Below are 15,444 nucleotides of genomic sequence, written 5' to 3'. Positions count from 1 at the left end.
CAATACCTACAGCGCTGTACCGCACAGAAATAATAAATGCTTCTGAAAATCTGTCGTGATGTTCATGTTTCCACACAAGGGGCAGCGGTTTTAACTTCATTAATTATATCAGCCAGGCCTCTGACAAAGAAGATGCCCCGAGTTCTTCCACACAGCTGACAGCTCAGCTTCTCTGGATGAATCCTGAGCTCCACCAGAGCTGTCGGTACATTTTTATTAAGATGCCCGTTATTATGTACAAAACTAGATTTCGCTGTTTAAATTATGCATTGGGCCTGGAACTGCAGAGGTGAGGGCAGGAAAACAGAGCTGCTGCTCAGTCTAAAGGATCATGCAAGATGAGAAGAAATAGTTTTACCTGGGATACTCTGCGTACGGCTTCGCCCGCAGTCACCAGGCCCTGAACAAACGAACGTGCAGCCACAAGCGTGCGCGTGACTTTCATCTTCATTTGACGGGGTGTGTCTCCAAAAGGCCGCAGTGTGTCTATCTGCTTAGACACACACTCCAGGTAGTCCTCACCTGTAATCAGCAAACACATCAAACGAAATCTTCAAGTAGAAAATCTCACCACTTCTCAAGGTTTTGGGTTAACCCCTGAAGGCTGAAGCTAAAATTATTTAAAAGTAAATAATAAATCATTTATTTTATTTTTTACTCAAAAAAAATCTTACACATGCATCGGACCTTTTAGCAGTTTCTTTAGACCTGATGTGTTACATGTGTTGCTTTTGATATATTTTAGCCTGCTTCACTTTGTTAGACACGTTGTACTTAAGTGATTTCTTGATTCAACAGCTCTGACAGCAAGCAGGTCATCAGGTGAACAAAAGATGTGGGTAATCACAGTTGAAAGCAAATTCTCAAGAAACTAGAGCTGCTAGCTGCTGCAGTGTGCCAGGTTCATGGTATTACTGTAATAAACCATGCATCGACCAGTTTCCAATATGGTTAACAGAACATGAAATAATCCCAAGCCAAATAAAATAAGTTATTTTTTTGTTTTTTTACTGTAGCAGAGAGCCAGCGAAAAGCTTTTAGCTGTTATGTGCGTCCAACAAGTGAACTAAATGTACCTATGACATATTGCCCGTTTGCCTGGAAAAAGAGCTTCTCCAGGAGCCTGATCCAGAAGTCATTAAGTGTTTCTTCCAGGTTGATGTTGGCTCCTCGGTAGTACTTCTTCAATTCTGTGTATAACTCGGAGAAAACATCCGAATTCTTGTTGTATAGAGAGCCCCAAGTTGAAGTGAAAGTCTCTTGTAGGTTCAATTCAGAGCGGTTCAGCAAATCTAGAAAGTGACCTGAAAACAACAAAAATTTAAACAGCTGTTATAATGTGAAATATTTGTATTCTCGTGTTTTATTACTTTGCAATGTGCTGCTCCATGTAGACCTTAATGTCACCGTTTCAAAATAAGTCAGAGCCATCAATACAAGATGCGTCAATACAGTACTCTTTTGCAAAAAAAGTCACTTATTCCAACACAAAATTCCACTTATTTTTTAAATGCTTTGTGCTGCATGCCAACAGCCTCACACTGTCAATGAACCTTAAGTTAAAGTATGCGAGAATGCCTCTCTAGGGCATGTCAGGGAACTGACAGTGCTTGGGGGTTTGGTTATATACTGCTCCAAGTGAGGATTTACAGATATGGTTAATGGGCACATGCACACATTCAAGCGCACAAGCAGATAAACAGAAAGAGTCAACTAGGCAGGATGTCACACTTGGAGAAAATCATACAAATTCATATCCAACATTAATGTTGTATTGTTTCACAATACAATCTAATACAGCTTCACCAATAATTACAGACTAAAACATTGCAAAAACTCGTAGTAGTATAGACGTACATAATGTTAAGCTTAAGATTGATTTAACGTAAAGCTTTTAGATAGCAATATACAGGAGTAAACAAGAGTATCAGATGAGACAGGTGTAACGGGTAGCTCATTGCTATCCTTGGGCTTGTGTTGAGAGGTGTGCACATTTTCAGTTTGCTTTCATAAATCCCACATTTTCTGTGGCCAGTGGCATAAACAAGTTTACATCCATTTTATGTATGAACTCAGAAATTCAGCCCTGTTTCTGCAAGATTATGACAACAGAAAGTTCAACACGACAACAGTGTGCCTTAACCATCCATCCATTCCAGCCAACATTTGCATTTCTTTGTTGACTTTAGTTACAAATAGGGTTGGCACCTTAGTGAATTTGAGTGTGTGTACATCCTTGTGGATATGGTAAGTGTCTGTGTGCTAGGGAGATGGAGACTGTAGTCTGCAGCAGTATTTATTTTGCATTATAGGTGTCTTATCTTTGGCAACAACCACCCACAGTCGAGAGGCACTGCAAAAAAGGGGGATGCTGCAGCCCCCACATGGGACCCCTTTCCTGGGGTTAGCTTAGTCCCCTGATGCAGTTATTTAAAAAACAAAACAAAAAAAGCAACATCACAGCACTCACAAACATCCATCTCCCACACTGTCTTGCATATTTAAAGAAAATACAAACACACCCTGCCTTGTAGGAAAAACCGTTCCGAGTGATACGGTAGCAAAGCTATAACACCCACATGAGCAGAGCCAATCGGGGCACAGTAAGACAATCACAGCACTTGGTGTTACATAACATGTTAATATGCTAAGTCCATCCTGACCCATCTGTGTAGCATTATCCAAGCTCTGGCCTTGTTGGATACTGTATCTCTGTTCTGCCTTCCCAGTCATTAATAAACCCTAGCTGACTTTGCTCCATAGCTGCTGGTCTTTGCTGCTTTCTGGTAAAAGAAATAAAAGTGTGAGAGATTTGCTCATTTTTAAACCCTTTTTTTGTCTTTCATTCTTCTCGCAAACACTCTGAGGCTTATACTTTTCCAGTTTTGATTTTCCTATTTTGGGTGGTGGTTTAATCTTGGGAACGTGCCGGGATATTTTTCTGTTTAAATCAAGCTGATTTTCTACTTTGTTTTGGTTTCTAAAACGCCATTCCCTGACGCAATAGAGACCATTATCACATTCTTGTTCTCTGCCACATTTAATTGCCTCCTGGAAATGAAAGACAGTGTAAAATGTGGTTTTGGACTGCACGTTTTGAAGCTTCAACATTAGTGTTTTTAGTCTCTGCCATTTTTTTTCCAAGCCAGAAATTACCTTACGTGGATGTAAGGATCTAATGCTAACTCATCAGCTAGTCCCAGAGGCACTACAGTTTTCGCCACATCTGCCTTGGCCTCTTTTTTAAGCTCCAGAAGTTGCCCCTTGCTTCAAACCCAGAATAATGGCAGGTCAGATTATTTATAGTATGCTTCATGCTCAAACCCTGATGATGATTTCTTAAAACTGGCAGAAAGCAAGCAAGTCAAGTAATTATCTAATTTGAGGGCTTACTCCCTGATGACAACAATGGTAGGCCAGGTTAAACTTTGTAATATATAATACTTTAGATAAATGGGGGGTTGAGTAAAACACTGTGATGATTAAAGGCTGAAAAGGTTGGTGCAAACTGCTTCAGCAAGTTACAGAAGACATTGCTAGCGAGCTTCTAATTATAACTACAGACTTCATAGCACAGAGAAAATGTCAACACATCGAATGCCATCTTTGTGATGCAAATCACTTCTTATATTGTAATGCTTGGCGAGATAAATGCTTCTGAAATGTAGCAGCTGTATATCCAGTATTTATTACACAGCAGCTGCATGACACATCGCTCCCCAGTTCCCCAGCCTCCTGTCACTCAAACTATCTGCAAACACAGCACTGGACCAGACTCCACATACCAGCAGAGCTACATGCATGATAGGAGAACTCACATTCTTATATATATAAATCGAATCAGCACACAGAGAAAGCAACTTCCAAGTGACAGCGCATTCATATGTACACAGTGAAGGATCACAGCCCCCGCACGAACACACACACACACACACACACACACACACACACACACACACACACACACACACACACACACACACAATCCAGAGTACACAGCAGCAGTCAGACAGACAGAAGGGAAGCTGCTCTGACAGGTGCAGATTTACTTTTAATCTCTATTAGAAATTATTCCTGCTGTGTACTGTCAGCCACACTGTAAATAAGTCTGGCTAAATGAAATGGCTTTCAGCAGAATAGCAAAGGATGTTGTTCAGCTGCTGAGGAGAAGTTGTTTTCGCCATTCAATGCACAATCTGCATTTCTGTTTACAGTTTTTTGCTTGGGGCATGTTTTAAGTGCTCACATGTGGAGGGCAGATCTCGGTAAATGGTACAGTGTTGTACAGTTCTCCTCTGCCCTTTAACTCAAGTGAGTAATAGCCATCATTAGTATGACACAAACCCTCTGTGCATGTGTGTGTGCACGCTCGCTCGCTTGGGCTATTGTGTGTGAAAATGACCTTTCTCATTCTTCATCGGTTTGCATCTCCATGACATAGGGAGTCATATGACTTCCCTCTCTATATACGCCCTTTCTTTTACGCTCACCCACAATCCTCCGCCATCCCTCAAAGCTTAACCTCTACACTTTCTCCCCCGGTGTCTGCTCTCTGGGGGAAAGATTGATGGGAAAGGATGCTTAATTGCCTATATCCCAGCACACCGGGTGTGGAGGGGACAGACGGGACGAATAACAGCAGAAACAGCTGCACGCTATTACATGTGTTTACAGTAAAGCTATACATATATGGCGAATGCTCATGTTAAAAATGGAGAAAGATTCAAATAATGAGGTCAGCAAATTTACAAGTAATCCCTATAAGCCAGAAGCTCAGCCTTCAGACCGCTTTAAACACCAAGTTTCTGACAGTGTTTGGCGTACGATGTGTATGATATCGTTAATGCAGTCTTCTCAGGCACACGGCTCTGTCTGTGAGAACACAGCAGCCCTATTTGCAAGAGGCAGCCAGTCAGAAGAAATATCCTAATCTATTTAAAAAATAACTGTTGCTGTCAAGACTTACACATTTATCGGGCAAGAAATAAACATTTATCTGCTGGGAACCTAAAAAGCCAACCTGGTATATAAACTCAAACTCTAATTTGATTGACAGGTCAATACATACACGAAAAGGAGTTTCTCAGCCTCAGGAAACCGTCTGTGTACATAACTATGAGCAATACATAACACTTCATGGCCAACAGAGTGGCTCTAGCCACAAATACACCACGTGGTGCACATCAAGTTTAACAACAACCATATTACAGCTCAAAAACCTCAAATATGAAGCTCACACTTACTACTGATTGTGGCGTTTCGCGATTTGATGTCATGATAATATTGTGTCTGCTGCAAACACCAAGCACACTTAATGCATTTCTTCATAATTAACAGCTATAACTTTCTTTAATGTGACAGCAGATCAAGAAAATCGCTAACATCACCAAAGCGACACTCTACACCCGTCACATTCTTGCTTTCATTCTTTCATCTCTCTAACTGTCTAACACGCACGCGTGAGCTAAGCGAAGCATGTGTGTCTTAATGACTTTCTTCCTGCGCTGAGTGGGAAGTTAATGATTTCATTTGTAATCACTCTGAGCTTCACATCTAGGCCACCTTGACATGTCAGAAGCTTATTTTAAGTCTATTCCTACTTTCTCTTATTTGGATGCTTTGTAACCTCCTTAAATTACATACACGCACGCACACACACGCGCTTTAACACCTTGTATGTCTGCGCTCAGTTATTCTACAGCCCCCTGTATTCTTTCATGCTTTAATACAGTCCTTTAAACCAGACAAACAGCCTCACCTTCCATGTGCCCTCTTCACGTGACCGTCTGTCTGGCTTTAATCCTCTCCCTACTACTCAAGTTGTGTCACTGACAGAAGATTCAGAGAAAGGTACCAGTGATGTTACCCCAGCTGCCAATCACTCTTTCTTAGAGCTTGGACTGATCTCAAATGGTTTTCTCACATCAGGGTATTAACTGACTGAGTATTATGTCACTCATACGATGGGCTTAATGGGCCTGGGAACATTTACCACAGTCTAATAAAATTGGATCTCATGGAAACCATATCACTGAATGAAAAAAGCAAAATAAAAACAAACAAAAGCAAAATTACAAATAGGTTCATGATTAGGCTCATTTTAAAAGTGCAAATTCTTTTGCAGTGTGCCTATTATCACCTCCTCTCTCTCTAGTCTCCAGTAAAACTTAAGCGTTTGTTTCCTCTAATTGGAAGGTAACAGTTCCTGGCATGTGCAGAAAATGTTTCAAAGCCCTTGTGACCACGCTTGAACACTGCAAATACTTCCAATCCCAGAATTGTTTACAACAGAATAACATTATAATCGAAACAAAATGGCAAAATAATTAAAGTAGAAGTGAATTCCAATTCTCATCTACTTTAATTTGTGCATACTGTACTTACAGCAGCTCATCCACTCACCCCCATATAGCTAGTGTATGGTCGTAAATAGCAAACACAAGGATGTGAAGGATGAGCTGTGTTTTGGCAGAGCACCACGTACTGACAGGGGCCGATCGGACAGATCAGTGAAGGAATGAAAAGGTAATAAAAGAAGAAAACGGTGCTGCCAAGGCAGCAATTGTATATTTCGCTCTTATTTGACAGCCTTGATTCTGTTTGTCCGTTTGACAAGTGCTGAAAAATCACATTAGCTGATGGTTCTTTGGCAGAGAAGAGAGAGACGGGGAGCAAACCATGAAGCATATGCCAAGAGAGAAGGAGGGAGGAAATCAGGTGGCAGAGATAGAATAAAAAAAATAAAATGAGAAAGCAGAGGACATTCAGTACATCTGCTATCGCTGAACACATATTTTAATACTGGAATATTTGTGTCTGTTTCTACTGCTGATGCCCTCTACATTAAAATATAAATTGATTGGTCATGCTTTTAATTTTTGTTGGTTGATGGCTGAGCATTCAGATAGTTTCCTGGGGTATTAAACACTGGTGCAATGATACAGTTGCTCCAGGTTTTTCTTCTATCCTGACCTCCAACTGACAGTGTTTCTAAATGATAACATTATTTTCAAATTATAGAGGAAAAAAGACTAAAAATGTGTTTCCCTTGGCCGATAGCCTAATTTCCACTAAATGAATCTAAATGAAAAACAGATATATGGCTCTGTGATAGACTGCTAGCTAAAAAATATCCAAATAACCAGCAAGACACACCTGAGTGATGCACTCTGGTGCTTTTACTTCCCTTCTCCTACGTATACTACTACCAATAATAATAAATAAATAAATAAATAAAACATGTATAAACAAACAACTGCTGTCTTGGGCGCAGTGAATGCACAAATGATAGTCTGGGAGCCATTAGACTGTTTATGAATCAGACTGGCTCTCCATCAATAACAACACTTATCACACACATTGTGCTCCAGGAACACTGCGAGCCCCTTAGTCAGAATTTAGATGCCGTTAAAAAGCCTCTTATATTAAACAAGCCGACACATCACATAATGCACGTCGTTTATCAGCAGGCCCTCTGCAAAAGCCTTTACTCCACTTTCTCTCTGTCTCCCCTCCTATTTTCCCTGGCTGGCATTATGCACCATTTACCCAAAGCTGTTTCTTCCTTATCCAGCTGGTTCTCTTTTTCAGACTTTTTTTTTTCTCTCTCTCCCTTGGTTGTTTCCACCAAAAGTCCATACCATTGCTTATCCTCATTATCATTTTGTTCTCTTTTATTCCCTTAATTTACTTTCCACTGCATTCCTCAAGACCATCCTTCCTCGCACATTCCTCTCTCCCTTTCTCACTTTTGTCCCTTTTTTTTTTAAATTTTATCATTCCTAGGCGTCATCGCTCCTGGTGAGTAATGTGTTTGGCATAATTAGGCCAGCCTACTCCAGGTCTCCACTGACATGATTTGCATGCAGATAAAATGAACCGATTATGGACCACAATGGGAGTAGATGTCCTTGTCTCTCATGACATCATCAGAGGTGACCCTAAAAGCAGGAAATTAGAAGGTTTTGTGGTTTAGTACAAGGTGCAAGTGAACTGACTAAATAAAAAAACATTGCAACTTAAGTGTACAATTCAGGGATTTTGTGATCAGATGAATGAACATGCTTTGGAGAACCACTGGTCCCTGACAGGTTGTGAGTGGTTCCTGGAGGTTGCTGGTAGTAGCTAATGTGAAACTGATCTCAAAGAGGTATGTGGTGCTGCATCGAAAATCCCCTTGACATTGCTAACAGGTTACCCCGGTTGTTACTAGTTTGCATGGGAAGGCAAATGTTCTCAATTTTGATTTTGTGTCGCACTTTTTCAAGTTTCCCCACAGCTCAGAGAATAAATGACGAGTTTTTGCAGACATGTTTGTATCTTATATTCTCCAACTGGATGTGGAACGCACATTTTTTCCTACGTTGCCAGGGGATCACCAGCAGGTCTCTAGGCCTGTCTGACCTTTCTACTCTACCTGAGCACTCAAAGCACTGCATAGACCTTGCCTTTTTTTACTACTCATTCACACAAGCACTTTTTTCTATGCTGAACCTTTCTATCTAACATTCACACACATTCATATTCCAATGGATGCATCAGAGAGCAACTTGAGGTTAGCATCTTGCATTTATCTATCTTGCCCAGGAATATTTGGCATGCAGACTGGAATAGCTAAGAATCAAACCACCAGCCTTCTGATTTGTAAATGACCTGCTACCTCCTGAGCTAGTAAAAGAAAGTAAATGAGGTTGTGGTCCAAAAGCACCCTAGTTTGTCACATACTTGGGTTTATATAGAACTTTCTTAGTCATACTGACCACTCAAAGTGTTTGAGATTATAAACCACATTTAACCCGACATTCTTTATTCTGCTTTATTCTACACCTTTTATATACCTCATACACGTGGCCAGTTTATCCACATTCATGGGTTTGAAAATACACCCTTTACTACTTTAAAGACATGCTTAAGCTATCAACTCATATGACAGTGGTATAAGATAACAATTCATCAGATGACCATGAAAATTAAATAGAAGGATCTATGGGAGTTCTATTAGTTTTGGCAAGAAAGAAAAAAGAAACACTCCTTAGGTCACGGTCCAGACAAGCCAAGTCTTAGAGTAGCTCTAGTCTGCAAAGCAGCAGGATCATGACAGGGGTTTTGTAATTGTATAGAGAATGTTGTAGGGGCAGGGTGTGTCTCACACTGTACCAACAAGTTTCGTATACAGTAAAAGTACACTCCTGCATTAAGCTGTATGTTTGAGATATACAGCCAATAACACAACACACACACACATGCACAGTGTGTGCACACAATTATCCAGATGTCACTGATGACACTATTAGGCCAAACAGTGCCTGCCAGGTTTAAGGTTTCCATCTGTTAAACACACCTGGCTGCCATCTAACACACAGCTCCCTTTGGTGCCATCACTCTCTTTGTTCTTCTTGACCTTCTCCCTCTCACTTTCATATGTAATCCCATCTTGCTGTCTCTTTCTGGTCCCCCCCCCCCCCCCCCCAACACACACACTCTGCCTTTGCATTCCTTCTCTCTCTTTTATCCCTCAAGTTGCTTCATTTCTGCCCTCATTTCTATTCTCACTGACAAGTATTTGTTTGACTTTAATTTTTTATTTCTCCCAACACTGGTTACTCATTTAATGCTACATAAAAAAATCCCTTACAGCCAATCATAGTGACACAGAATAAATCACAAACCTGCAAACATACACATCTAAACATATAGTTGCATATATGCAGTGTACAGTCTCTCAAACCCAGAGTCAGCTGATGTGAATATGGCAGTCCTCTAATCTGCGGCTTGGTTGGTGCTTCTTCCAGAGTTCCTGAATCTAAAAAGGCCTAACTTCTCTGGGCTGGAAGAGTAACACCCTACATTTAGCCACATGGTGCAAGCTAGCCCACACCCTGCTAAACAGAGCCAGATGTGGAGAGACTGGAAGCATGGTACCGTGTCAAGTCACTGAACAAATAATGCTCCTCTCAATATGGCTAAAATCTACTTCTCCTCATCTGTTTGACCATATCTCCCTTAACTTTGCAAAAATAATTCATGTTTAGGACTCTTGATCCAGACACCCCACTTTTAAAACACTCAAATGCAAAAGAAAATGTAACAGTAGCGGTTTAACCGTAGTCTGACATAGAAGTAACGTGTCTTATTTTCCACTTCACAACAGCAAAGGCTAACAACAGGATGTCTTTAGGAAAAAATTGTTTTATCCTGCCAAACTGCTGGTCATGTGGTTGCAAGTGTGACACATTATGGTCCAATTAACCCCAGTCTATCGTTCAGCTCTCTTTGAGAAGACGGCCTTTAGCAGATGGTTTTCAGGCCTCGAGGTCCCAACACACATATACTTCTCCCTCTGTCAGCTCTGCATCGCCATATGATGCTCACTGGGGTAAGATAAGGGAACACGAAAAACAGGCAGAGAAAAACAAAACTGAAAGGAGTCCGGTGGGTGGGGAACAGAGGCTGTACAAATGTTTTTACATTTGTGATCAACAAAACAGAGCAGTCTAATTAATTTACTGTCTCAAGCAACAGCAGCTATCAAACATTTATAACAGCATGTCTGGCAAGCATACACAAACACAAAACAAGCTCCAAAAATGACCTCATTGTGACAGAACACAACCAACCATGTTCGGGATGTGTGCGTCTGTGTGTGTTTATCTTAGAATTTTTTGGATGCAAATCATTACAATGTTTAGAGACTGTAGCTGAGTGCTGCTTAAATGTGTGCGTCTGTGGACTGTGTTGTTTACTGGCTCTGCTGTGCTAAATGAAGTGTCTCCCCAAAGAATGGGAAAGTTCAAGAACTGTAGGATGACGAGCTAAAATGGAGAGAATTTTGTAGGTCTTGGATTGCTTTCTGTGTGCTTGTGTACTTTTGCTTCGGAGCGGGGTGGCTCACAGCAACGGCGCCGTGAGCGAAAAGGAGGGTCCATGAGAACGAAGGACACAGAGCAATAGAAAAAGAGTAAACAAAAGTCTCTCAGCCACTAATCACTGTGATCTGAAAAGGTCAGGCTAACTAGCCAAGCTCAGAGCCTCGGCTGACAGATCCATTGTCACAGTCTGGCCAAGGGGAAGAAGTGGAGCACAGAGACACCCTTCTATTAACTGGAGCAAGTCATTACACACAAATAATTGCCTTGGTGTACCAATGCACTCATTTAATCTCTCTCTCTTCCCATCCCTCAGACTTATAACATTGTACTTAAAATCTCATACATTTTATATTATTATGATCTTATTGTATCATTTTTCAAGGTGTAGAGCAGATTTAGTGATTGAGACTATAATAATAATCTTATATAGTACTTTCCAAACCTCTAGGTGCAGTGAGTTATCGAAATGTGCAAATATAAATGGAAATACAGAGACTGTATGAATTTAATGCATTTGAAAGTCAATATATTGGATTAATCACCTTTGTTCTCCAACTCGGTTTGAATTCTCTTGGGCACAAGTTCTTATAATGTCTTTAAGTAGTCTTCAGGACTAGTTCTCCAGACTTTTTGAAGGACATTCAAATCTTTTCTTTGTATATTGGCAGCTTTTACTCTTTTCTCTCTGAAAATGATCCCACAATGCCTCAATAATGTTGAAGTCTGGGCTGGACTGGATCAACTGAAGGACCAGGTATCTCTCAGGTCAGGTCTTTAATTTTTTCCCAATTTTTTTTTTAAGGACAATGCTGAGATACATTTTTCAGCGCTCTAGGATTCACCCTGTTGGTGCAAAAACATTACATACAAAAGAAATGGCAATAAATTATGTGTTTTTATGACAGGGTGCAAGTAAAGTCCTTGAATGCCTGAATGATTCACAGGTCAGTGTTAAGTGGCTTAAGAAACAAACAAAAAAGCCATTACTTCGATAATGATTATCATGTACAAAGGCTAGACTGAAAATGAGTGAATGCCAAAAGAAAAACATTGAAAAGCCTTCAGACAGTCTGGAGAACTGCTATTCAAAAAACGAAAAGAAAGTATGGCTCCTTGAAAAGAAAATATAAAGAAATGAAGGATGGCGCAGCTGTTTTACACTGTAGTGTATCTTAATTTTAGTCTGTTGATGGGGTATACAAGAGTGTTCAACAGTTAACATGATATGACACTTTACTTAATGATTTCCAACTGATTGAACCATTTGCATGCTGTACAAAAAGTAACATTTTTCACACATTAAATAGTGTAGAACGCTATCAACTCACTGTGAAATGTGTTTGTCTTTATCCTTTGTTTGGGCTCAGTCAGTTTCTATGAAGCATTTTAAACCACTGAGCCACCAAAGGTTTAAATGACTTTGTTCATTTTTTGTGGTTCTGACTCTTTGCATTAAATTGTGCTTTGTTTTACTGATATCAAAGCAAAAGGGAAACAAAGTTTTAATTAAAGTTAACTGCAAATTGCTCCTTTTGAAGCATGACAGCAGATCTTTGTAAACTTTGTAGACTTTGAGATAAACTATCATTGATCTCCTTCGCTTTTTGTCAGTTTGTCTGTTGCGTCAGTGAATGTTTAAAATGAAAAAAACAAAATACACAGACATATACTCTGCATCATAAATACAAAAAGCTCACCATCGAAGATTTTGTACTGTCCGGTAAGCGAGATCTGTAAGGAGCGCCCGGCATCTTTGATTACGTTCTCCACTTCGGTGCGGCTCTGCGAGGCCAGTTTGTCCTCCACGTTACTGGTACAGCAGGTGTAACCCTGAGGACAGATGCGCAGGTGCTCGCCTATCAAAGGACAGGTGGAGGCAGAAAAGAAGAAAGTGAAGGTGGTGGAGGAAAGAACAAAAGGGGATAAAAGGGGGTGACAAAGAACAGTCAAGAAAAAAAAGAAAGATGTCATTAGCAGATTCCATGAGTCAGCACTGAATGACAAAACTGAGATTAAAAGCTTTTGTGTTTCCGCTGTTTAAAATACTCTACAGTCGCTATGAACATGACAGGACTAAATTAACTACAGTGGCTGTTTTTATGGCCTTTTTTATGGTCTGCTGGCAGTCAAGGAGGTAGAGCTGCGTGTATTCGCCCCCTTGATTTCCTGGCAAGACGTGGTGAACTGTGTGGCAGTCGTACAGCGGCAATCGGCATTGAGTTTTAATGAGCACTCCTGACACGCATTCCTGTGCCTACATTTGGAGACAAGTGCATGCACACACAAATGCACAACTCTGAAAAAAAAAGGGAAGTAGGTGGAAACTATTTCAGACATTGTGACGTTCATACACACACACAGTCAAATGCCATATACGAGAATTTACTGTAAACAAGGAGGCTGTCAGTGCAATTAAAGCTGCAGTCAAGCTGCAGCTGTAATCAGGACAAATGATGTAAGATGGAAATTCCTTCAATCCAGACATAAGGCGAATGAAATTTTTGTGACGTTTGATGAAAATAGGATAAACTACTTAGTGTTTGCTGAAAAAAAACAAACCATCTGACACCCCCACACATCCACGTCCACGTACATTTTTACATTTCTTTTAATCAGTGTTTTACAAAAGAAATTTTAGTGAAACAGCATAATAATAGCAACACTGCATCAGGAAATGCTTGCTTGGTTAAACTGACCCCATAATGATCCATGATCCCATACAGTCATTCAGTGTGCAGAACTAGAACTAAATATATCTACTGGCCTAAAGATAACCTTAACCCAAACCTAAACCAGCCTAAGCTAATAACTTGTCTTAACCTTAAAATGTGTAAAACCAATAACAAGTCCTGAAAATCAACCCAAACTGAGACACAACTTAAAACAATTTGTGAAATAGTTATAAAGCTATTTTTTTCATTGGTGATAAAGACAAGGTGCTGTATGGAAAAGCTCCTTGTGATTGCTTTGGTTGCCATGGTCGACAGCAGTTTGCATGGAAGCGGGACTTGTCTGCAATCGCTTGCTAACTGCTCGCCAACTGGTAGTGAAATTGTGAAAACCAGAAAACTGAAACGGTCTGCCTTCAACGTTAAAGTTGTGCAATTTGAAATAAGTTGGTTGCATCTATAACACACAGCATTTAATCTCAAGGTGAACATCCTCTGTTCCTGGTTTACTAAATTTTTCAAATTTCACTACAGCTCAGAGGGTAAACAGCGAGTGTTTGCAGAAAAGTAAACACTCGCTAGTTCATGCAAACTATGTGTGACCACTGCAATCTGCAAGCAACCAAAGCAATCACAAGTAGGTTTGTGTGGTGCAGCAACCTCTTTGCAACTAGCAGCAACCAGAGGTTAAGTGATTTCTAAGCCTGTGCTACTGAGGTCTAACACAAAACACAAGAACAATATATTTCACGAAAATAATATGCGCATGACACTATGTGCACTTTTTTAAAATCTTTTATCCGCTCTATCCATCGGTGAAAGACTAGAATCCAATAACAAGTCTAATATAAGCCGATGAATAACTACGTCTTAGTATTTCGTATTAACATGAATTAAATATGTTGTCTAAGCTTTAGTCTGACAAACAAAGCTTTGCTGGTTCTGACACGTCTTGAAATGCATATTATGTCAGCTCACATGGCTGAGCTTCACATGGTGTGCACAAAGGCAAATTCAATAAACACATACTGGTGTTGTATTAATGATTAATGTCCCTCGAGCTGACATTAGCATGCATCTAGAAGACTCTGAGCTCAGGGCAACTCTATAAGCAGAACGTGGAAATCAATGAGATGGACTCTGCCATCTATTTCAACATCAGAGCCAGTGATTTCTGTGCACACTGCCTCAACAGTTACAAGCAAGTGATTCACCTTCATTTACTGTAGCTGTATTTTCAGTCGCCCACTGAGGACCCCCATCCTGTCCACAGCCTCAGTTGTGTATTCCAGCCAGTGGAGTGGGTTTGTGTGTATAACAAGAATCCTTGCATTTCACTGATTAAGTGGCAACCAAGTTCTCTGTCTTTTAAGTGCCTTATGCAGGCCAGCGCTGAAGTGAAGCAATTAAAGGCAATTGTCCCCCTCAAACGCCAAAGTGGAGAACAAGCTCTGCAGACCAGAGAAGGTGACATTGACCGTCTCTCAGCACCCTCTCACTGATAATGATGTGACTCACACCCACGGACCATAGGATAGGAGGACCTGGATAAAGTCTTTGCGATTTGTGCGAGAAATAGGAAATGAAATTTAACAAAGAGAAAGGAGAAAACCGAAGGGCAGACAGCAGACAGGAAAGGTATGCTGTTCTTTTGTGCATCAAATTGAATGCAATCTACCAGCACCTTCTAATGGACAGCTTTATTGCACATGTGTATTAAGAGACTGCAGACTTTTTTTCCACTGCATCACTAAAAAAAGAGTGGACAAATAGATGCTGACGCACAAAACACTCACATACACACATATAGCAGGAGGTGTGAAGCTTCCAGCTAAAGCCACTTCAGAGGGTCAATTTTTTATGTATAAATTAGTGCTGTCTAAATTAACACGTCATTTTGGAATTCA

General features: G+C 40.4%; 1 protein-coding gene across 1 annotated transcript in view; it reads right to left on the bottom strand.

Annotated features, from left to right (window-relative positions):
• The window catches only part of gpc1b (glypican 1b), a 59,385-nt gene that overhangs the window by 12,433 nt on the left and 31,508 nt on the right, over positions 1 to 15,444 (bottom strand). Inside the window, exons 2-4 of the mRNA XM_004542614.3 lie at positions 12,566 to 12,724; positions 1,077 to 1,304; positions 359 to 522 (exon numbers count right to left, since the gene is read on the bottom strand). Of these exons, the coding sequence (XP_004542671.2) occupies positions 359 to 522; positions 1,077 to 1,304; positions 12,566 to 12,724 (551 nt within the window). The remainder of the gene's footprint in view (positions 1 to 358; positions 523 to 1,076; positions 1,305 to 12,565; positions 12,725 to 15,444) is intronic.

This window comes from Maylandia zebra, linkage group LG18 (assembly GCF_041146795.1).
Source record: "Maylandia zebra isolate NMK-2024a linkage group LG18, Mzebra_GT3a, whole genome shotgun sequence".
Classification (NCBI taxonomy): Eukaryota; Metazoa; Chordata; class Actinopteri; order Cichliformes; family Cichlidae; genus Maylandia; species Maylandia zebra.
Note: the sequence above shows the minus strand (reverse complement) of the source record. Positions and strands in the feature narration are given on the sequence as shown.